At 43.2% G+C, this 22,984-nt stretch overlaps 3 protein-coding genes across 4 annotated transcripts; all 3 read right to left on the bottom strand.

Annotated features, from left to right (window-relative positions):
• Positions 1-703: 703 nt before the first annotated feature.
• On the bottom strand, positions 704-4,488 carry LOC139215594 (cytochrome c oxidase subunit 6B1-like). 2 transcript variants are annotated; one of them, XM_070846601.1, is made up of 4 exons: positions 4,349-4,488; positions 2,820-2,943; positions 1,180-1,280; positions 704-873 (listed from the first exon to the last, which is right to left on the bottom strand). In XM_070846601.1, exons 2-4 carry the CDS (start codon positions 2,923-2,925, stop codon positions 820-822), a joined length of 261 nt encoding a protein of 86 aa, XP_070702702.1. In that variant the 5' UTR covers positions 2,926-2,943; positions 4,349-4,488; the 3' UTR covers positions 704-819. The 2 variants fall into 2 exon arrangements, with proteins under 2 accessions (XP_070702702.1, XP_070702701.1); XM_070846600.1 differs by lacking the exon at positions 4,349-4,488 and adding an exon at positions 3,586-3,679.
• On the bottom strand, positions 4,345-8,768 carry LOC139215778 (ladderlectin-like). The gene is made up of 6 exons (XM_070846811.1): positions 8,687-8,768; positions 8,460-8,549; positions 7,595-7,759; positions 5,959-6,110; positions 5,325-5,449; positions 4,345-4,495 (listed from the first exon to the last, which is right to left on the bottom strand). Exons 1-6 carry the CDS (start codon positions 8,766-8,768, stop codon positions 4,345-4,347), a joined length of 765 nt encoding a protein of 254 aa, XP_070702912.1.
• A 3,671-nt stretch (positions 8,769-12,439) lies between these two features.
• Positions 12,440-19,710, bottom strand: LOC139215779 (neuronal pentraxin-1). The gene is made up of 6 exons (XM_070846813.1): positions 18,979-19,710; positions 15,926-16,112; positions 15,461-15,715; positions 14,519-14,769; positions 12,830-13,009; positions 12,440-12,649 (listed from the first exon to the last, which is right to left on the bottom strand). Exons 1-6 carry the CDS (start codon positions 19,708-19,710, stop codon positions 12,440-12,442), a joined length of 1,815 nt encoding a protein of 604 aa, XP_070702914.1.
• Positions 19,711-22,984: the final 3,274 nt, after the last annotated feature.

Consider the following 22,984-nt stretch of genomic DNA (forward strand, 5'->3'; position numbering starts at 1 on the left):
GTCAAACAATGGAGTCAGTGCAGCTCCACGGTCTCATGATCCTCTGGTGACTCACAGAGAACAGCAGAAGTCAGCTGACTGCATCCTGGAGGTTTGTGCAACATGATTATGCAGTGGATTTAGCTTAATTCTGTTGGGCCACAGCTTCAGAACAACTCTTAAACTGTGTTTCTCAGCAGCATAAGAGACTCCAGAGGAGCTGCTAACTGGACCTCACGGTGAGGTCGTTCTGTCAGCTTTGGTCACAAATAAAGTTTTAGAGTCAACATGGATGAAAAACCCTTCAAGTGCTCAAGAACCAGGTGGAATTTTAAGTTTAGTCTTTGTGTTTTTGTCCTGTTTTCACCCAAAAGTGTCCAAGTTTTAAAGTGCAATTGTTTTTTTCTAAACTCCTTTACTTTACTTGTACTTGTTATTTCCCTCCACTGTGATTTTACTCATTTCTTTTTCTTTTTTGAGGTTTTAGGCTCCATCAATAACTTGAATTATTGATTTGTCCCATTTCATATTTCTGGTATTTTAACAGCAAAACCCCATTCCTGTTTCCTGACTCTAGTCTTACTTTCCTCGACACATTCACACCAAAGAAACAGAACCAAGAACATGTTCCTCCTTCTGATAACCTCCTACTTTGAGTTTCCTAAATAACTTCCTGGACCCTATAAACCAGGATGCTGTGTAACCCAGGACCACCACAACAGGGTTCAAAGTGACAGTAAATAATTTATTTAGTTGTGTTTGTACAGAAAGAGCAGGTGCTTCACATTAAGATACGATGACGAGGAAAAGGAACTGAAGGAGGGAAAAGCATGTGTCTGTTCAGATCTTCCCGGGGAAATTTCCCGTCTCCAGCTGCTCGTCCCATTTCTGAACCTGCAGGAGAGAGAGGGAGAAAGAAAAGAGAGAAAGTCACTAAAGATTTCATGCTTAAGGGAAACACTGGAAGTTAAAGGATCTACTGGACCAGTTCCAAAACTCTTTACACCCACCAGACATTTAGACACCAGGATATGTTAAAAAAAAGGCTCTCTGACATGATGTCACTAATATTTTTACACACAGATTATGAGGTGATTGTGTGTGATTATTCCGTCATGCGACAGGCAGACATTTATGTAGTTACAGTTGCTCGCGGCAGTTTTTAAACGATGAAATCAGTCTGTATTTGGTGTGACGTACCCAGGCCACGGGGCACAGGCTCCTGTAGACCCGGTGGTACCACTCGCAGGGAGCCGTGTCCAGGTCTTTGGCAGACAGAGCTTTGTTACACCTGTGGAAATCTGCAGAGGACACAAGACGACATGTCAGAAACAACCAGCAGTGACCTCCAACATGAATATCAACACTTTCTATGAATGAACAAACCGTCCATCCATCAGAGAGGCTGACAAACAAATAGTACGGCTGACCGTCAAGCTTCGAGTGAGCCTGAAATATGGTCACAGAGCTCAGAAAATAATTCTCCTGATAAAATAAATCCAAGTGAACAATAAAAATGAGATTTGAATGACAGCTGAGACAGAAATAGAAATCTTGCACCTCTTCAGTTGGCTTCTAATAATAATAATACTACTACTACTAGAAATAATAATAGTTATTGTCCACAAAGGGCTCACAGGCTGGTTAAAACACAACATGCACAGCACAAACAACAACTACAGACATGATTTAAATTTACAAATTCAGCAAAGTTATCACGTTTAGAACAAGAGACTTTTTGTAAATGTTCTTGGTTGCTGCAGCGACTCTAAAGTGTCTTCAGAGGGCAGTGTGGTGAATCCTTTGAGAAGAGATGAACAGGATCAGACTGTTGGGCTTTTTTACCATTTGCATTTTAAATGTACATCCCGGTGGTTTCTGCTCTGTCTCAGTAATTTAACCCTTTATAGGGCACTAGAACATTACTGGTGGTGAAAATCAGGGTCAGTGAAGTCACCATATATGGTTTCTTGCCGGTCTGTCATGCAGCCTGATTGTCGCTGACTGGCTCTGAGAAATCTGGTAGTTCTGCTGCCTCATGGTGGGGCAAGGGGCGGCATTTTGAACTCCCACTTGAGTATCCAAATACGGTCCCTTTGCCCGATAAAGGGTTAACTGGCTCCCCTGACAGAGGGGGCATTTAGTCCTCAGGACACTGAACAACATAATGACCTTTGTAGCAAAGGTGCAGTTTACTCTTGTGCCTTGTTCTTTGTGTAATGAGTTCCTGCAGCATCATGGAAGACTCAACACGGCTTTGATTTCAATACTGAAGTCTGGACATTTTTTAACTCGAACAAATTTTACATTTTTGGTAGGTGTTTAGCAGGATTTACACCTGCTGTCATGTTTCTTAGCCTCACCACATCCCTTTTTAAATCTACAATAATATATGAAATGACAAAGCATTCAAATGTTTGATCAAATGAACATAAAATATCTGTAGTTTCACTGCTTCAGCTCTTATGAAGACGGGACAATATGTGAAGTGCTCAAATGATGAGGGGAAAAACAAATCTGGAGGCTTTAACACACTGTTTTGCACTTTGACCTGCAGTTTCACTGTGGACACAAAAGCCGAAACACAAAAGGGATAAAGTTCAGACACACAGAGAAAGTTTTAGAGCAAATCAAGTGGTTACAAGTTCAGGTTGAATTCAGCGTAAGAGGAAATAAGAATAACTGTCCAGTGCTGCTCTGACATGATATTCTGAATCAGTGGCAGGATGGGGGGGGGGTATTAGGTAAGAAACGCCACCTGAGGGATCAGATCAATCAGTCAGAGCCTTGATGGGGGTCTAGACTCGCTGTACTATGACAGTGAAGCTGTGTGAGTTTACCCAGATAGTTCTGGAAACAGTTGCGGGTCTGGTTGGTGTTGGGGAAGCGGGCGTCAAACGGAGCCGTCTTGTAGTTCTTGATCTTCTCCTCCATCACGTCAGACATCTTTAAACTCCTGGATCACTGCAGAGGACAAACAACATGAGAGCAACTATAAAGTGAGATCACGTTGACTAGAAGACACAGGAGACAGCCAACGGATCTACATTACAAGAGAGGGCAGTTTAATCCCCAAGACTAGCGCGGTGGATAACGTTAGCGTTGATCACCAACTGATAATATTTATCATTTATTCAATTTTAGGCTGGAATTAATCAGCTGTGTGGGGAGCCGGATTTACAGGATGAGCCCACTAACAATAAAGAGATCTTCAGTTGTGCTCTTTGAGGTATGCATTTTGTAATAACACAGGAAATATTCAAATACACCTCTTTTCCAAACGGAGTTCCGCACAGCAGATCCGATTATGGTGCGTTCAAAGTCAACATGAAGCAGGTTTGGCTAACGTTAGTTGGGACTGAGACAGTTAGCTGCTTTTGAATAAATATCTATTATCAATAATAACCACTGTCATAAAGCTGTTCAATGAGGTTAAATATGGGTAGTTTAACGTCAAGCCTGGTTCGGTATTACTGGACGTTTGCTAACGACTGAGCAGATTTAGATTAACGCCAGATCACCACAGATAAATGACTGATAAATTACCACATTAACAACGTACAGGCGAAGCATTAAACATGCCGTTATAAAAGAAAAAGAGTTTACCTTTCACACAGACTTTCCTATTTAAAAAAAGATGCTAATCGGTTTCAGGCGATAATCTCAACCCTGGTTATCCTCTGGCTGCTCACTCGCAAAGCATGCCGGGAAATAAAAATGGCGCTTGAGGTGATGTTTGAAAAGGGCGGCACCGCCACCTGCTGGACACTCCGAGCAGGTACAACTACAGGCCAGCACACACAACCAACCCCCTCATGATAATAATAATGATAATAATAATAATAACAATATTAATATTAATAATTATTATTATAATATTAATAATAATGGTAGTAATAATAACAATAACAACAACAACAACAATAATAATAATAATAATAATACTGAGCCTTAAAGTTCATCCTTAAGATAAGATGAAGAGACTTTATTTATCTCATACTGGGGAAATTTACTTTCAAGGTCATATGTGACCCCATAAATTGCTTTAATGTGTTTCCCATTTACAAAAGATGATCAGATTTTGCAGTTTATTTGCATCTCTCATAATATAATTTCTGTTTTTTCTTTTTATTATATTTTATAATAGTAATTTTCTTTGGGCGGATTCCTGCTTTAAAAAACAAAAACAAAAAAAGTAAAACAAACAAAGAGAAAAAACAAACATGTCTTTTATTTTCATTATTATTAGAACAGCTAATACATGTAAAACAACATGTATATATCATATATATCTCCTCTCCTCTCCTCTCCTCTCCTCTCCTCTCCTCTCCTCTCTCCTCCCCTCCCCTCCCCTCTCCTCTCCTCTCACTGTAGGGTGGCCTGCCTCCTCTCACAGATGCTCCTCAGCAGGTTGGAGCACCTGGAGGTGAACCAGCTCCTCCTGTAGTCGTCTCCTGGGGTGAGTCGACCACACAGCTCCCTGCTGTCACTTTTATCAGGCTCACGAGCCCAAAACCTGCAGAGAGGCAGAGGAGACACAGACAGACAGACAGACAGACAGACTGTTACCATGACGACCACTACTCCTCCTCCTTATGCAAACACATCACGCCAACACAATGATGCACATTCACGATAAAAACAGCATTTAAATGCCACTGTACTTGATGCTGGACTGTTTGTTGATGACTGGTTAACTTTACTTTAAAAACTAAAGGTGAAATCTATTCAGAATGAGCCTGGATTTGATTTTTCATTCATGAAAATATGTTTTTTTATTTATAAAATAAAAAAATGTACATCAACTCACTTTGTACTTTAAAGAACTGGTGATGATGATGATGAAAATAAAAAACTCTGACTGTCCAGTTTTGGATAAACCAACTTTTAGGGGTTTGATTGTGAACTCAAACATTAAAAAAGAGAACAAATACGTGTTTATTACTGTTAAGTCTTGTGTTTCCTCTCCTGCTGCTGTGACTTCCTCATCAGGCACTTTTTCCCTTCAAGGTAGGTTCATTTGTTGTTTTAAAAATGTATTTTTATATCTGAACTTTATTGTTATCCTGAACAGACTCAATCATTAAACAGTGAGGATATCTTTCTTCACAAAACTAATATTTCAGTCTGGGGATCTTCATCATTTTGATATGAGTTTTCATCCCAAGTTTCTACACTTGTGCGTCCTCACCGCTGAACCAGCAACATGTCACCAAAGCTGCAGGAATAGAGATCAGCGTCTGGTGACTCCCCACCCCAGGAGCCCCATTTGTCCCTGTTCAGCCCTCCTCCTCCTCCTCCTCCTCCTCCTCCTCCTCCTCCTCCCCCTGCCTGTTATTACTCACTGTGGTCCCTTCTCCACCAGGGAGCCGTCGCTCCACTTCCAGCCCCCGTCCCCACCGCTGCTCCTCAGGCCGAGCCAGTACGAGTCCCCCTGGCTCAGACTCTGGGCCTGATTCCACACAAACACCTGAGACGTGTGTCAGAAAGTCCCGTCATTTCTCCCCCCTTGTCTCCGTAGAACATTTAACGTGCCCACATCTTAACTGGGATCATCTATGACACAATCTGAGTTACATGTGACAGGAAACAGTGAAAGACAAAACCTCAGACGACCTCAAGCAGTAACTGCTTCTGCAGATGTCTCCCATATTTCATTTAGGTCTTAAATCTATTCTTAACTTCTCTCCCTGATGGTGTGTGTGTGTGTGTGTGTGTGTGTGTGTGTGTGCAGGTTGCAATGTGTGTCCTTGCAGCTGATATTTCAGGGAGAACATCTCAAATGTTTACTGGACAGATGCAGATTTGGAGACAGATAAATGTGAACAGAAGAAGGTTTAATGAAAACTTAGTGGATGAAACACTTAAGGAAAAATAATCAGAATGTGTTTAATTAATAAATCAAACTAGAAAATGATTGGACATAGCAGGAAGTGTGTGTGTGTGTGTGTGTGTGTGTGTGTGTGTGTGTGTGTGTACCTCCTCCTCCTCTGTCCTCACTGTGGCCACAGCGCCCCCCAGTGCCATGCAGTGGTACTGGCTGCTGATCCAGTCAGCCCTGTCCTGACTGAACAGGAAACACTTCTCCCCCTGCGGCGTCCAGCTGGCTGGACACGGCCTGCACACTCTCTCTGTGTGAGAGGAGAAGAAGGAGGAAGGCGGATGAAATAAGTTATCCTCAGAGTGGGTTTTAATCTGCTTCCAGCTCCAAGTGACCTTTTCACAACAGAACTGAACTTCAGCAGTTTTTCCAGCTGTGAAAACATCCCAATGTTGTTTAAAGTCGATATACAAGTACAAATGACATCATTATATGAATATAATACATTATCTAACGGCATTTTAGGTGTGAAGGGATGCGCTGAATGCCTGATGTCTCCCTGAGAGCAGAGAGAAAACATCTTGACGTGGTCATGCTTCAGCTGTTTGTGGTTTGTGTACTTTTGCAAATGACTCTGCAAATCAGAGCTGCTGGGTCAAACAGTTTTTGCAAATAACTCCTTGTGTTTAATCTGCAGATACATGTCTGACTGTCAGCTCTGACAGAAACACCTAATAACTCATTCTCAGATAGTCACTTCTGTGGAAATGATCTAAAACATGTAGTTCATACTATTCACCAACGTCTAAACACGTGAAAATGATGCTCCAACTATCAGCCAAGTTAACAAACACTAAAACTGACATGAATGTTTGTGCAAATGTGCATTGAAACCTTTTATTTATTCAGGGGACTTTCACTGAGAGCCAGCGGCACGTACTGACACCTGGAAGCCGCCAAGCACCACCAAGACCACTGAGGGGAGCAGATTGTGGTGCTTTGGTCGAGGGAGCCTCAGTGGAGGTGATGAGGGAGAGGCAGACGTTTCTCCACCCATTTCAATTCTATCACATTCAAAATAAAATACATAAAACCATTTCCTTGTCAGGAATAAATGTATAAAAGTTGTGGTCTATCATATCAGTGACGGACAGATGTTTGCATAAGTTGGGAGCGTTCTCATCAGCATTATATCATTCCTTAGCTCACACACCTGACCCTAGAGGGATTGTTTGGACTGTTTGAAGTGGGGTTGTATGAAGTAGGTCTACTTATCCACAGCCAGAGAACTTGGACGCTGAGCTGCTGTGGACGGTCGGGGTCGGAAGAGAGAAGAGACTTTCTGAGCCAAAAATATCTACAAACAGGGACCCAGGTTCAAAGATACAGAACTGTCCTTTAACTCCAAGTCTCTGCTCACAAACAGCCCTTTGAAGACGTCAGACCAGGACAAAATGTTCTCACTTTCCCAAGGTCACACACACACACACACACACACACACACACACTCTTTGTGGGGGCCTCCCATAGGCACAATGTGTACTGTAACTAAAGAATACGAACCTATCCCCGACCCCGACCCTTTTCCAAACCTTAACCATCACCGAAGAAATATTTTGACACTTTTAGTTTTCTCACTAACAAAAGCATAGTTTAGAAAACTTGTGTTCTCCTAGTGGGGTCCAGCGAAACACTGGGGGCCCCACACTGTGAGGGTTCTCCCTGTTCTCTGGCCCCACTAAGTCAGTAATACAAGAACACACACACACACACACACACACACACAGTGCTTACCACCGGTGGTGGAGTTGCTGACTGGGCAGTACTGGTTCAGAGCTGGGTACCTGGAGAACAGGATGTGATAGGACTGGTTGAGCTTCTGCAGTCTGTTTGTCAGATCTCTCAGTTTGGTTTCCTGCAGCGTCGACCGTGACTGGAACACCAAGGTGAGCTGAACCACTGCGATATCAAACACACACACACACACACACACACACACCACAAAGACAGAAAATTACATACAAAATGTCCCATCACCTGTTTCCATGGATACAGGATAGTAAAGGATGTGTCGGGAGAAAACTAAGCAGAGTGACGGAGGTAAAATAAAGTAAAAAGAAGAGAGCATTCAGGAGAAACATAAAGAGTTAATCCTCTCTTTAAACGAAGACATTCAGACTAAAATAAGATGTGAAGAGAATGACGGCTTCATCTCTGACAAAGTGACAGCTGCTGGCACCGCGGCAAAGAACAGTCTGGATTTTTTCAAAAGATGAATACGTTATCAGTTCATGGCTGCTGTGAAGTTTTAGCTTTTAAAAATATATCTTTACGCCGTTTTTTAAGATCCTTTCTGTCAGTAAATCCCATGAAAAGACACAAACCCACACAGCTGTGATCCTACGAAGTATCATCTGGTTAGTTAAACCCTGGTGCCTCTTAGTCCTCTGTGCCTTATCCTGAATTAATCTTAATATAATGCTGGTTACATCAATTTCCATATTATATTGTACAATTTATTATTAAAATATCTTAAAATATCTCTTTCTATAGACATTTCTTCATGTATATTAACTCTCTTTTCTTTTGTTGCTGTTGTGTTTCTGGTATTTTGTGTAAAACTCAGTATTAAGAGGTGAAACCATGGCGAAGTACTCACAGCAGAGAGTCTGGAGCAGAGTGATGATGATGAGCAGGAAGCAGAGCAGAGAGAAGTAATGAGCCAGCTGTCGGTGCTGACTCAGACAACCTGAGAGACAAACACATGAACTTTACATACCATCCCGACAGGAGATGACTTAGCACAACACTGCAGATTTAAACAAAAGGTCAGTTCAGTTTTTATAGACTGGAACTGCCCCACAGGCAAACACAGGCCCCACTTACCCCCCGTGGAGTCCAGCCATGCGGACAGTTTCACTTTTATTTGCTGAAGTGTCGCTCCCCCACAGTGAGGTTTGTGGAGCATCTTTAGTAACTGCGATATCGTTTCTGGAAAGAAACACCGGTGTTGACTTTTCAAATGTCATTTTAATGCTCTGAACACAACGTGGGAACGAGGTCCTTCTCAAAACCTCAACAAATAAAGCTTTCGCTACCTGCATGGCAAGACATCACTGAAGATGGGAGTTTTATTTTATGTTGTAGCTGTTGTTTGATCGCTGAATCTCCAAAGCAGAAAAAGCAGCTTGTTCGTAAAAAGTAAAACTCATGCAAGTAATTGATTTTTAAGGTAAAATTTATTTTAAATATAAAGAAATGAAAATTACAAGCACTCTAAAGATGAATGCACCTGATCTCTGTGTAAAGTCAAATCTGCTGTAGTAAGATTGTAATTTTTTAAAGCAAAAGTGGCTAAAAAGAATCATAAAATGATAAATATTCAAACTTTACATGTGCAGATGAAGCAGAAAAGAAGAAGAAGAAGAAGAAGAAGAAAAAATTACTTTTGTCTGTAGACTTTTGCTGTTGTTGTTCTTCCAGCAGAGCCGACCCATTGTTCTCTCCCATGGTTTGAAGCCAACACTTCCAACAAAGCAAACAAAGCTTTTGTTTTAATTACTGAATTAATGCATAGTGGCTCTGTGTTAAACCCTCATATGGTGCTTTAATACCTAAAACCCTTTGCTCCCTGAAGGCAGGTACGAGAGAGCAGCGCAGCGTTCCTCTGGTTAGTGTTTAATGCAGACTTATATATCTCATATGAAAATAGCAGCTCCTCTGCAGCCGTATGCAAAGCAGAACGTTGCTCTGATAACCAAACAAGCAGTTATAGCTCCGATGGAAGTCTCATCAGTGTAATGCAGAGACATTAAGATCCCCACCGCTGAACTGCACTGTGTTTGACCTTTTAATCATGGCGCCCGCCAAAAGGTACTAGCTGCTGGCCACCATTAACCAGGGCAGAAGCCTCCATCTCTGAAAAGGTTCAACAATGACGTCACACCCAAGTTTTGACACTATTTATTGCTTTATTTGTCAGTAATAACGATCTAATTCTGTAATTGCCTCTCTTTGAAGTAGTCCTCGTGGTTTTCCCGCACACAGTGGGTCAGCAGGTAACAACAGGTGCTTGCATTTCACATGATGTGCATTCTTGTATCAGACGACACGACCGCCCCAGAAGAACGACAACATTAAAGTGACGGCGCCCTCCAGTGGCTGGAGTAGTTATGTTGGGAGCAAATGAGGAAGTCAGGAGGAGGTCAGGTGGAGTCGGTAAAATACTTCTTTAAAAGTGCAATCTCTGTTATTCCCAACTGTATCCATGACGATGGAGGGAGCATTTCCCCTAAACTAAACTTAATAATTCTAACCAAAAGCACAATGTGTCTCCTGATCCTCACCAAGTCATTCCAGTGCTGTATTCTGTCGTTTAGTGTGGAGAACTTGTTGGCTTGTCAGTAGGAAGACACATCAGTGGCTCTTCTTTTGTTGCATTGTGAAGCAAATATCTAATCAAATGCAGCTCTTACTCTACTCTGAGTTGCTATTTGAACTCTGAAAAAACAATGCAACATGTGCGTTCTGTGTTTTGTAGAGTGCAAAATGTTCAAAGAAAAAAAAAAGAGTTTGTAGTCCAGTTTGACTTCATAAAATATTTGAAATAGTTTTATTCAAAATCCTGACATATTTATTAATATTTGACAGCATTTGCAGTGCATTTCTGTCCTCTTTCAAGTTTTACAATTCAGTTTATAGTTTTGGCTTACACACGAGGGAGGGACTGTCGACTGAACACAATGCAGTACTTTGAATATTTACAGCCAAAGACACATGAATAATCATAGCAAAAAAAAAAAAACAACAACTAACAAACATCAAAATATACACAAAAGGCAAAAATAAGCAAGTATATGCACACAATTGTATACCTTATTTTTACATGTCTTATGTCAACATTCATCTTGCAAACTACACAGTTTGGTAGTAGTAGTAGTAGTAGTAGGAGGAGGAGGAGGAGGAGGAGGTGTAGGAGGAGGTGTATATATAACAAAGACAGGAGAAACATATGGAAGACATGTCACATGCATTTGGCCCACTATCATATGAAGAAATCAGGAGCATGGTTTTAAAGTGCTGCTCGCCTTGGCATTACGTTTGAAGAAACTTTTTGCGGATATTTACAGCTGTAGTGCGACACTGACGGGATGATGTGGTCCTGATGCTGAGAGAATCTATCACCATGGCAACAACAGATACCTCTTTTTTTTTTTTTTTTTTTTTTTTTACTATCAACACAGAGAGTTTAACTCACCGGGGATGGGGTTACGATGAACAAAAAAAAAATAATTTTACTCTCAAAGATGTGCTTTACAAACAAACACGGAGTTAAGAGTGCATCAAGAAAGTGCTATGTACTTATTAAATTATTTACAATGTGAGAAATACATGCTTTTAATCTGATTTAATTTACATGTACAAAAACCTATTTGTTATAAAAACATGAAGGTGCATCTACAAACAGTTACCATGACATCAACAATGCCTCTTTTCACCTCTTTATCTCCGCTGAGCATGTGTGTGTGTGTGTGTGTGTGTGTGTGTGAGAGAGTCTGCCATATGTTTTGAGCTGGTCGGAAATAGGCAGGATCAGATCAGTTGTCCACAGGTAAATCCTGCTGTAAGCCACCTGTTGCTGAGGAGACATCAGCATTACTGCGGTGACATGTTGGTGGTCAGCGCTGTGTGGATGCAGTCAGGTGGCCGAAGCGTGTCATGTCTGACTTATGCTGTTATGTAACGGCGGTTTCACTCTTGAGCAGAGAAACAGATCCAGACAGAGACAGAGATATTTTTCCTCAATGTAAAACATCTTTTACACTTATGAAGAACACATAACACATGAATTACATATGTTTTTTCTTTCTACAAAAGAGCCTGTTGTAGGGTTTTCAATATGAAATACTAGTACAAAACAGTCTGCCGAAGTCTCACTGTGCAAAATTAACATCAGTAGGTTGTTCTAACTCCATGTAGAATTTGACCTGCATTGTAAAAAAGTCCTGCAGCAGCATTATTCCTCCTTTGTCTCCACAAAACCCACATGAATCATCACAGTTCAGGTCTTGATGTGGCTTTATTTGTAAGCGATCCTGTGCCCTTCAGACACTCTTTCACCTCCTGTAATGTTTATGTTGCTCACATACCAAACAAAAAAGCTGGTGCAGGCGAGCTACTGGCAACAAGCAACCTTTGGACCTGTTCTGATGGAATGAAATCCTATTATGTGTGTTGGATCTCTCCGAGCAGCTGTAGTCATGACCACACAGCCGCTAAATCCAAAGCCCTGCGCTCTTTGGAGCCTTTAAAGTCGTCCTGCTGAGAGCGCCAGAGCGAAGAAGTGAGGGTGTAGGTGGAGAAGGCAGAAAGATCGAACGGGAATGGCAAAAATATATTGAAAAAGCAAAATAACTCCTTGCTCTGTCTGTTGCCCATGGCTGAGCTTGTGTTATTAAATGTCTGCAGACGAATATGATGTAAAGCCAGAGTAAGCAATGAAATAAATGATTCCCCCGTCTTTGATCCGTGACGAGAAAACATTTCCCCTCTCTCCGGCTATTTATGACAAGGACATGTGATCACAAACTGTGACGCGGCTGATGCTGCAGCTCTGGACGTGGGGATCCAGTGGCAGCCCTAGTGGCAGGGGTCAAAGGGGACCTCGGCGAGCCCTCCGTGGAGCTCCACGGATTCCTCCGACCAGGACATGACGTCACCGACGAGGTGGCCTCCGCAGGTCGCCTGGCTGTAGATCTCATTGGGCGTCAGGACTCTGGACCAGAACTGGAGATCGGACAACTCTCCCATGAAGGACTGAGTGACGTCGAAGCGGCCTCCCATCGTGTCCTGTGAGGAAGGTCGGACATTTTGAATGGACTGAATTCTAATTGAGGGATTGCTGAGTGAAGAGAGTGAGTGAAAGTCATCAAACGAAGAGTACAGCTAAGTTCACTCACGGCTTCAGGAGGAACGGCTGCCTGACGAGTGACCGTATATGTTTGTGAAGTTAAACAGGTTTGTAGTTACCTGCTCCTGGCCCAGGATGAAGATCCCTCCTGGTCTGATGGGGTGCCAGGCTGACAGGTTTTGCCCTGAGCCTTTCTTCACCCCGTCCTGGTAGACCTCCCAGACTCCATCTCGCGTCGACCACGTGATGCACACGTGATGCCACTTCCCATCCGTCATGGTTACGGGCAACGTCACCGCCTGAGCACACAGATGGAGAGACACAGGTAGACAGAGGCCACTATCGATGAGGGCAACACTGTGCTCCAAATGTCATCAATCTGAATGAAATTGTTGCATTAAAAGAAAAAATAAGATGCTTTCACAGAATTCAACTTTTAACAAACGTTGGAAATGTTCCCAGTGGTGGATATTTCTCTCTGGAACTTTAATCCACATAGAAACAACATTTTTTTTTTCTTTGGTCGTGAGGAAAGACCTTCTTCTTTCCCAGTGATCACTGTAACATTGTGGGAACACAACAAACCTCTCTTGAATAACAGCTTTGGACAACTTTACATGCGAGGGCTCACTAATGGAGGGAAAGAGGATTAGAGTGACATATATTCATAAACTGTAGGACGTTAATTACTGAGATTAATCTGCATTCTGGGGAACGTTTAACTGGGTCATTGATCAGTTTGATGACTGAAAAGTGTGTGAGCAGAGGAAAACAAACATGACAGTTAATCCCTCCTGGTAATGTCACTCCTACAGACAATTAAGCCAATCAATTACATTAATGGGATTGTTGATTTGTTTGCTGAGCTCACTGCTCACAGTTCTGGGGCAAGGGAGAGAATAAGACAAACATCTGTCTTCCGTTTAGGGGAAAAGGGTATCAGCCTTTCAGAGAATGAAAGATTAGAAGGTTAAGGGAATAATTGAATAATTTGTACGTCAAAGAATCTGCGTATAAGTTAATGACTTGTTAAATCATAACGTGCCATTCAAATGCAAATAAAACCAAACTGGTTTCATAAAATGCTCTCAAGTGTTTGTGGGCAAAGTAGCAAAAAGAAATTAACAACGTTCACGTGTTTCTTAAAGGCTCTAATGCACGAACACAGATAAGCAAGCATCTTCCTCTGACACTGGATCATTATGGGAGAAAACACAAGCAGACCATTTACAGTCGAAGAGGTCTCCACTGTAGCCGGCTCAGCCCCGACACAGTATCGAGGCTCTGTAGCTATGTGTTAGCAAAAGAAGCTATTTAATTTACAGGCACATCTCAGCTACCGTACTGTGAGTACTTCTTCTGTCAGCATGGCACATCTGGAGTGGTACAGATGTCAAAAGACACGGTGGGTGTCCCTTTTTCTGTGCAGCTCTGCGTGAGTATTGTGGTCCTGAGTCTGAGGTCACTGTCCTCTCTCTGTAGCTCTGACCTGCTCTGATGAAGTGATGTTAACCTGCCAGTCTGAGCTGTGACTATCACACCTCCCTGCATGCAAGATTATCAACACCCTATGTGAGAACTACGTGTTACCTACCAACATTAGTCTCCTCAAGCTCAGGGAAGCTGCTTTTTGACTGGAAAATCCCTCTATAAGAACTTCATAGAGGGCCCTAAGTCTTTAATCTTTTAATATACAAGTGTACCAGTGTTTTCTGCTCCAGAATCAGTGGTAGAAACAGGAGCTGTGTGTCTTCTCTGCCCCTTGACTCTTTACATTAAGCTTACTTTTTTTAATGCATCGCTTTTACCTTGTCGTTGATGAGCAGCTCCATGGGGTTACTGCCCCACTCGATGAGCACCAGCTCATTGGCTTGTCCGGGCACGGCGTAGGAGAAGGGGGTGCCGAGGCCAGGACCTGCTCCTGACTTCAGCTGCAAGCAGATAGTCATGGCAAAGATCTCGTTGACCACCGACCGCTTCATCCTGGCGTACATGTAGTTGGTCCTCATGGGGAAGTCGAGCAGGAAGGCGCTGGGACTCTTTAGCTTCTTGTGGTTTCCTGCTGAGATGGAGCGTGCAGGATTCAGATAAAAACAAGCACTGCTATATTTTGCTTAGTTTCAATCTTGCTGCCTCTTCCTGGAGTCCTTTAGTATGAATCATTTAATGTGTGAGTTAAACCCATTTGTTGGCTTGATTACATTTAGGTCACAGAACTAAGCCACTGTTGTCTGTAAAATAGACTCACATTTACAAACTTCGACTGAACTGTCTCTGAAATCTATGAAGACAAAACATACTCCTTCCTGGTGCGCAGTGAAAAGGATTAAAAGTCATTTCACAGACTGCATCTGAATTCCTTCAACCAAAAACAACTGGAAGATGTGTCGGAGGTGTAGAGAAGAGAGCAGAGAGAGCGCTACGAGCCTCAGAAGTGTTTTCACCAGCAGTAAGGGACAGGTTAAAGTGGAGCTGTTGCCTTTTCTGTGAGTTAGATATATCCAAGTCATCACTGGATGAGATTAAAATGCAAAATCAATGATTAACAATGAGACTAAACTGCAGTAGCTCTGTGTGTGTGTGTGTGTGTGTGTGTGTGTGTGTGTGTGTGTGTGTGTGTGTGTGTGTACCATGGTCAGTCTTGCCGTGGTGCAGCTGGCTGAACACGGTCTCCAGCTTGCTGTGTCCGGCGCCCCGCAGGCTCGACTCTTTGCTGCTGAAGGGCAGCCGCCGTGGGTGATGATCGCTACCAGGGTGGTTGTCATGGTTGTCGTTGCCGTGGTGATTGTCGTGGTGGTCATCGTGGTGGTCATCATAGTGACCGGGTCCGTGGTGATAGTCGTGGTGACTGCTGCCATGGTGATCAGTGTCGTGACCACGGTGGTCGTCGTGATGGTCGTCGTGATGGTCGTCGTGGTGGTCGTCGTGGTGGTCGTCGTGGTGATCGTCGTGGTGGTCCTCGTGGTGGTCATCGTGGTGGTCATCGTGATGGTCATCGTGGTGGTTGCTGTGATGGTTGCCATGCCGACCATGATACCGCCTGTGGTGCCAGTCATAGTGGTGGTCGTGATGGCGGTTGTGGTGACCGCTGTGATGGTTGTACCTGTGGCTGCTGTGGTGGTTGTTGTTGTTATGATGGCTGTCGTGGTGGTCGTTATGGTGACCGGTGCCATGTTGATCATCGTGGTGGTCGTCATGGTTGCCACTGCCACGGTGGTCGTCGTGGTGGTCGTCGTGATGGTCGTCGTGGTGGTCGTCGTGGTGATCGTCGTGGTGGTCGTTATGGTGACCGTAGTCACGGTGATCTCGGTAGTAGCTGTGCAGCTGCTCCTCCAGAGCTGTGATTTTCCGCTGGAGGAGTTCTCTCAGGGAGCTGGAGTAGGAGCTGGAGGAGTTCCTGGCCTGCAGACGCATAAACACATCAGTTAGGATTTCTGACAGTCTGACAGAGTGAAAGCAAAACACACACAAACTCTGCACTGTTAGAAAGTTAGAACATGAATCAGATAATGGCTTCAGAAGTGCACATTTTCACTTGTCAAGAGATTAAAAGACTCTGAATTGCTGTTTGCCTGGGTCTTTCTTTTATCTGTGTATATGGCACTTAATGTATTTGCTTATCCTGCGTACTGTATCTATAGGCTACACATTTATTTGGCACCATCTTAAAATGTATTTATCATTATATATTTTTATTATCATGTATTCCCTACTTCCTTACTTTGCCCTGAAACCTTCCTGAAACTGTTCCTACCACAGGAATTTTCCCAGAATCACCAGCATCTTTGTCATAACCATCATCATAATCATCAACATCCTGCGAAGATCTTTGGGTTAGGATCATCATCAAATGATAACACGTTACACGTAATGACATCTGAAATTCAAGAGAATCCAGTAGTAATGTCAGTAATAAATATTAAACTGAAAGATGCTTAATCTGAAAGTCTTATATTCAGTCAAAAGTCAGTAAACTGAGTGATAAGAAAAATGATGGTGTGACATTTAAAGTTGCATCAGACTAGTTTCCGGCCCTCTCTTCAACTCCTCCTCCCCCCTCTCCCTTGCTCATCCTCGCTTTCCTCACCAGCAAATCCGGCTTTGTTCCCTGCCAGCGCACGCCACGATTAATAGCCTCGTCAGAGGGGATGAAGCTAATTGAAGGTGAGGCTGGCGAGCGCGTGGCCAAAGGCTGGTGGCATAGACATCCTGTTAGAGGAGGGAGTGACGGGAGGTAAATCCTGGCTCCGCTTCTGTTTTGTCTCACACCTTTGAGGGAGATTGGAGGGGATTTCTGGCAGCACTTTCCCTGAGCGTAGCCTGAGACCACCTGCACTGATAATGAGGCTTTCACAGGCCAGCGGGCAGCAGGGCTTTAGTCTTGCAATGTGACACCAGCATGATTAAATGTTGTAACACAAGTGAGACAGCAGAACTGCATACATGTCTCGTTTTAGATGCTCGAACGCAATTTAGGTAATGTATCACATACTCTCACATACTGTGCAGCGTCTACATGTGAGAAAAGATGAAAAATCTGGGAAAATAACAGCAGTGACGACCTACTGAGTTCCTACTGATTTGCTGCCTTGCTCAGACTAAAACAAATTAAAGCTTAAACATGAATGTTTTTTGGATGTGTGGATGAGCAATTCCCAACCTTTTCAGCGTTAAAAGTTAAAAAGTTGACTTTGTTGGCAGCGTTTCCTTTGGGAAAACCCTCCTTAATCTAAAAATGATCAACCAGGAGGAATGAAAATTAAATGAATGTTCAAATAACAACCTGATCTGGAGATCTTCCTCAGAGAGGATGGGACCCTCCCTCTTCTTCCCTCACCTGTCGTCCTTTAAGCTTCACTCGCCTGACCCCATCATGTGACGGTTGGACACCGGGGGGTTGTTTAAGTCCAGGGGTGAGGCCTAATCAACTTAGAGCAGCTTTCTTTATGAGCTCAGGCTTGGCCACTGATATCCAGGAGAGGGATCGAGAGCCGGAACAAGGCAGGACATTAGAGGCCAGTGGCTCAGAGACAAACAGCTGAGACATTGGCTTTGTGGGTGGTGTGTGTCTGACTGCCGGCTGCTTCTTGATGTGACTGTTGAATCTCACTTTTGTTCACAATCGTACGTGTTCCAATACGACATTTAGCCACCAAGAATAACATGAAAAATTCTACCTGGAAAATACGTTTTATTAATGAAAAAATTAATTGCTTTTAAAACTTTTAATGTAGTAAAAAAAACAGAATCCTATGGGTTACCATGTCGTCGTGAAACAGGTTGTGGTATTTTTGCAGCGGGCTGATTCGGCGGCGGAGCTCATGACCCTTAATGACGCAAGACGTGACCCCAATTAAGTCAAACCTTTGATAGGCTTCGGCCTCCCTGCAGACAGCCGGACTTTGCCGACACACTGCTGAGCAATTCAGAATGTTTTTGCGGTGCAGACGGTGTTAAGTCCTCCTTCAGATTATTACAGAACATTTACCCATTTCACCTGAAACTTCAGAGCTTTAATTACAGCCACATATCGATAGGAGACAGTGCTGCGCCTCACTTACCCTGCAGTGTTTTTGCATAGAGAAGAAAATAAATTGAAATTCTGTAGGAGACAGTTTGCCTTTTTTGAACAGTGTTCACAAGTTGAATCAGTTAACATTTCACATTTCACATATTCTCTGTTCTGTTTATACTTAACAAGGGAACTTCTATCAGCTTTAACTCTCTCTGATCCTGTATTTTTCTGTTTCAACGCTGCCACTCACACTAGGTTTTGTCATTTACATTCACATGTCGGCCCTCTTTATTTACCTTCAAGTCAAAGCTCCAACACGGCTGAGCAGAATTACATTTAACCGTTAAGAACAAACACTTGTATAGCACAAGTAGTTCCCTTTACATCCCTTTCTTTAAACCTTTCAGCTTGTTTAACTGTGGTGGCTGAAGCTACAAGCCAGAGAGTCCATTAAGGTGGAGCTCCAGCTCTCAGTGCAGGGGCAAGAAGCAGGCGCTTGTGTTACAAGACAGCAAACAAGCTACAAACTATTACTTGTAGCTTCTAGTTCGTCTTTTAGTGCATACCTTTACTGGCATTGCTCAAAACTTGCTAATTTTTGTTTGTGTTCCTGCAACCACTTTTTTCTAAATGCAGATTCTCCCTTAGACCCATTCTGCTCACCTGGACACTGGGCAAAGAAGACACTTTTGGTTTGTCGGTTTCAGAAAATAACAAATCTGAAATCCCTACTTTTCAGTGTCCTGCACTCACCTGTAAGCTCTCCAGCCTCTCCTTCAGCGTCTGCAGTGTTTTTCCGGTCTGTTCGGGAGAGAAGGAGCTGTGTTTTCCATACGACGAGCCCTTCCTGTGGTGGGGGTCTGACCTGTGGCTGCCGTGGGAGTAGTGGTGGTCGTTGCTGTGATACGGCGGCGGCCCGTGGTGTAAGGACGATGACGTGTGGTGGTTGCTGTGGTGCCCGTGGTGGTCATCGTGGTTGTTGTCGTGATGGTTTTCATGATGGGTATCGTGATGGTTGTCGTGGTGACCGATGCTATGGTGACCACCAAAGCCCTCGCACAGGGTGAGCTTGGCGGTCAGTTCCCTGATGGTCTCCCTCTGGTCCAGGATGGTCTCCTTTTGCCTCACAAGGCTCTCGCGCAGGTGCAAGATGGTGGCTTTGGCCTCGTCAGACATCATGCTTCGCCGGCTACTCCCATTGTGGCCGTTGGTGTTACTGCTTGGTCCATGGGGCACGCTGGGTGGGGAATAGCAGCTGGGGTCTGCTTCTGGGGGAATTGGGGTGCAAACAAATTTGGGACTAATGCCATAGTCGTGTTCTATACCAGGCAAACTGCCTGCTGCCGCTACACAGGACAGGAAGGAGTAGAAAATTAGAGAGCGTACGGGGAGGAAGGGGAGGACGAAGCCCAGAGAGGCTCCAACCCATTGCTGGTGGCGTGCAGACAAAGGCACGAGGCTCAGAGGACTGACGTCTCTGGCCATATTTGGCCTGAGTCCAAGATATTCTTTGACAAATGACAGTCCTCCCAGGCCTTAGCTTTGTTGTGATGAACACCATGAATGGAGGTCATATGCGTTGGGACAAAACATATCAACAGTAAAATCGTGGATGAAATCTCCTGCCAGACAGCATAAATCCCTTTCAGAGGACAAATAGCCAAACTCCAAGGCAGTATTTCAAAAGAACACAAAGAGTGCTGCCAAACTCTTTAGCTGTTCGCCTTTGAGACAACCCTGCAAGATCACGCAAGGATTCTTGGCTCCATGGCAAGTTAACAGAGCTGGGCTGATGTATCCTGATAGGTCCTTCTGCTGTCTTGGGAAAGAGGCGCTGGGCCACCGCCAGCCAGGTGATCCCTCTTGGCTCTAAGGACCTCCTGTGTTTGACAGCCAAGAGTAATCCCTTTAACTTCGGCTTCTAACCACCCATCAGATCGCAGAGTACTCTGGGAGAGAGAAAGGAAAAACAAGATATCAGAAAAACAAGTCTAGACTCTGAGATATAATGGAACATAAATGAAGTGGCTCTGTTTTGAATAAAGGAGTATACTGATGTTTCTGAGTGCAACGTCCAGTTTCAAGCGATAATAATTTGGATTGCAACCAATTAGAGCAACAAAACAAAAACTAGACATCATGATGTACAAATGTAAACGTGTGGCTACCTTGCAGGTAAAAGAGTGGAGCTTAAAGTGGACAGAACGACATTCAAGAGAAGGGAATTAATACCAAACAGCATTTATATAAATGGATGTATAGCTATGTTAGTTTAGGCAGATAACAGACTGAGAACGCGTAGGAGAAAAGTAATCTGCATCATAAACAGTTCATCTCCAATTATCAAATCGCTCCTTCAATCCGTCAGCATTTCCTGTCTGCACTGAGCCAGCTGACAGTATAATATTCAGTGACGCCAGCAGGCAGGTAGACGGCGTTGAGGGGGAGGCCGCTGCGGGGTCGTCAGTGCCTCACCAGGACAAGGTGTAATGAGATTACAGCCAATTAATCTGCCCTTAAAACCGCAGCCCAGCAATTCGCATAATGGAAGCTGGTTTTCATTTGAAACATGGGCGGGCCTGTGCACCAGTCAATGCCAGAGCCGGCATGTTTACTGGCTATTTAGGGAAAGTACAGTGAGTGGAGGCAAAGAGTTTAGGAAGGGAGGGATCCCAGAAAATATCTCTTATTTGAGCGCAGTATTGACGAAGCTTGAACCAAAGCCACGTGTCCGTAGTTGCTTCAGAGCTGCTAAGAGCTCCAAACAGTTACCATAAATATTTCATAGACATATACACACACATGTATACTGTATATATGTATATACAGTATATATATACACAGTATGTGCACATGTTGTTCTCATTTGGGTCCAACAATGCCCACTTGCACATCCCTATCTGTCAAAGTCTTCCTCACCAGCTCAAAATTCAGTTTCCAACATTATTCTGCCTAATTTGTGAAGGTTTCCTGACCTTATACAGTAAACTGATGTAAACATGTCAGTGAAAAACAATAGACACAGAAACACAGATATTTCTGGTTGCTTGGCCAAGGAAGTCAAGAATTTCTGTGCAGGCGTGACGGTTTTATATAATTCATTTTTATGAATTAAAGTGAGCAAAGCTGTTGGGAAAAAACAATTTTCACATTTCGCATGACTCTTTAATGAACTTTCCATCTGAGGCAAGTCTTCTTCCTGCTCTCTGGTTCAGACAGAGGGCAAGATGTAAAGCCAAGAGGAAGACTTTTCAGAAGACAGAGGACGCTGGAGCCGCCAAGCTTCTTATCTCTACAGCCTATCACCAGTTTAAACACCCACAGCACCCATTAGGTACAAACTGCTGAGTCTCAGGCACCTCGGCTTCTGTGAAAAATGATAGCGTTGGTTGTATGTAAGTGTCAAGCTTCTTGGTTTGTGTTTGGTGTTAAAACAATGCTTAAAATTTTGAGAATTGTTTGCTTTCTGGCTGAGATTAAGATGAAAAGCTTGATGTCATATCTCATATCTGTAGGTTAAAGCAACCGGAAACAAGGAGGGAACAGTCCGTCTGGTTCTGTCCAAAGGTCGACTAATCTGCCTACAAGCACCTCTAAATGTCTTATACTGTTGGTTTAATGTACAAAAAGGGCAAAAACAAGTTGTGATAGCATGTGCTGGACTATTTCTTACAGTATATAGCACATGAATAACACGACGGCGAGGATGGATATCTGTCTCTAAAAGTAGATACTGACATTTTGTGCTTTTGGCTGACGTTCAGAACATAAATAAATCTTTGAATCTTCAGTTTTTAAAGGCAAAAATGGAGCTGACATTGTTTGGATCATCATGAAATGACGCAACTTTAAGAATAACAGCCTGGTGTCAGATGCTGCCGGCTGCATCAGGAGAGTAGAAGTGTAACTCCACTCACTGTATAATTGTGAGATGACGGAGAATGGCACCTCTAACTAGTAACTCTAAATAACTTAAACTGTGTGTGAGAGGTCAATATTATCATTCACAGGAGTTTAAGCTATTTAGAGTTACTGGTTAGAGCGTTATTTAAAAAAAAAAAGGAGTTCATGAAGTAGACAAGTCCCAAATGGTCAGTAGCATTTATATATCTATCTAAATAGGAGGTGGCCTGTTGAGCCATTTAAACCCATGAAATGCATATTTTGATATATTTAATAAGAACTATCAGTGTCAGTACCATTGTTAGATTACACTGTAGTCGTTTAGCTTACACACGTTTTGTGTGCAGTGCCTCTTTAATAAAGTGAGCATTCAGCCAGCAGCGGAGGGCTTTAATCTGACAGCGAGCTCTGCTGTCTGATAGTTAGACAACATTAGTGGAGGTTCAGGGTATTTATGATGCTTCACTGAGGCACGAGGCGTCACACATGAGCCTGAAGAGCATCACTTCATGTGCAGCATCATCGAGGAGAACAATCCTGCTGTTGACTGAGACAAAAGGAAGAAAGGCAGTGGGTCTGTATGAATGACATTACAGTGTATTAAGTATAAGTATAACTTTTTTAACTTACTGCATGGAGCGATCACGTGTTTTAAGTGTGTTTAAAACAGTTAATGCTGATATACAAAGACAATTAACAGCCTACATTTTAAAATACACATTATGAATTTGTTATATTTAAAGTTTCTCTCATTTTCTCCACATTTCTTTTCCTCCAATCATAATTTGCACTGTAGTGTGTTTCAATGGGTCGCTGCAGAAATCGACAGCGGCGTCTCAGCGGCCTTGGCGGTGCT

The sequence above is a fragment of the Pempheris klunzingeri genome, chromosome 16 (genome assembly GCF_042242105.1).
Source record: "Pempheris klunzingeri isolate RE-2024b chromosome 16, fPemKlu1.hap1, whole genome shotgun sequence".
NCBI classification, from domain to species: Eukaryota; Metazoa; Chordata; class Actinopteri; order Acropomatiformes; family Pempheridae; genus Pempheris; species Pempheris klunzingeri.

Coding starts and splice junctions, on each gene's coding strand:
- LOC139215779 (XM_070846813.1), bottom strand. CDS start 19,710: ATGGCCAGAGACGTCAGTCCTCTGAGCCTCGTGCCTTTGTCTGCACGC. Junction 16,113..18,978: donor AGAGGCTGGAGAGCTTACAG/GTGAGTGCAGGA, acceptor ATGCGTCTGCAG/GCCAGGAACTCCTCCAGCTC. Junction 13,010..14,518: donor AGCTGCTCATCAACGACAAG/GTAAAAGCGATG, acceptor CTGTGTGCTCAG/GCGGTGACGTTGCCCGTAAC.
- LOC139215594 (XM_070846601.1), bottom strand. CDS start 2,925: ATGTCTGACGTGATGGAGGAGAAGATCAAGAACTACAAGACGGCTCCG. Junction 1,281..2,819: donor CTGTTTCCAGAACTATCTGG/GTAAACTCACAC, acceptor TGTCCTCTGCAG/ATTTCCACAGGTGTAACAAA. Junction 874..1,179: donor GCCTGTGCCCCGTGGCCTGG/GTACGTCACACC, acceptor TCTCTCCTGCAG/GTTCAGAAATGGGACGAGCA.
- LOC139215778 (XM_070846811.1), bottom strand. CDS start 8,768: ATGCTCCACAAACCTCACTGTGGGGGAGCGACACTTCAGCAAATAAAA. Junction 8,550..8,686: donor ATGGCTGGACTCCACGGGGG/GTAAGTGGGGCC, acceptor TTTGTCTCTCAG/GTTGTCTGAGTCAGCACCGA. Junction 4,496..5,324: donor CTGGTGGAGAAGGGACCACA/GTGAGTAATAAC, acceptor GCCTCTCTGCAG/GTTTTGGGCTCGTGAGCCTG.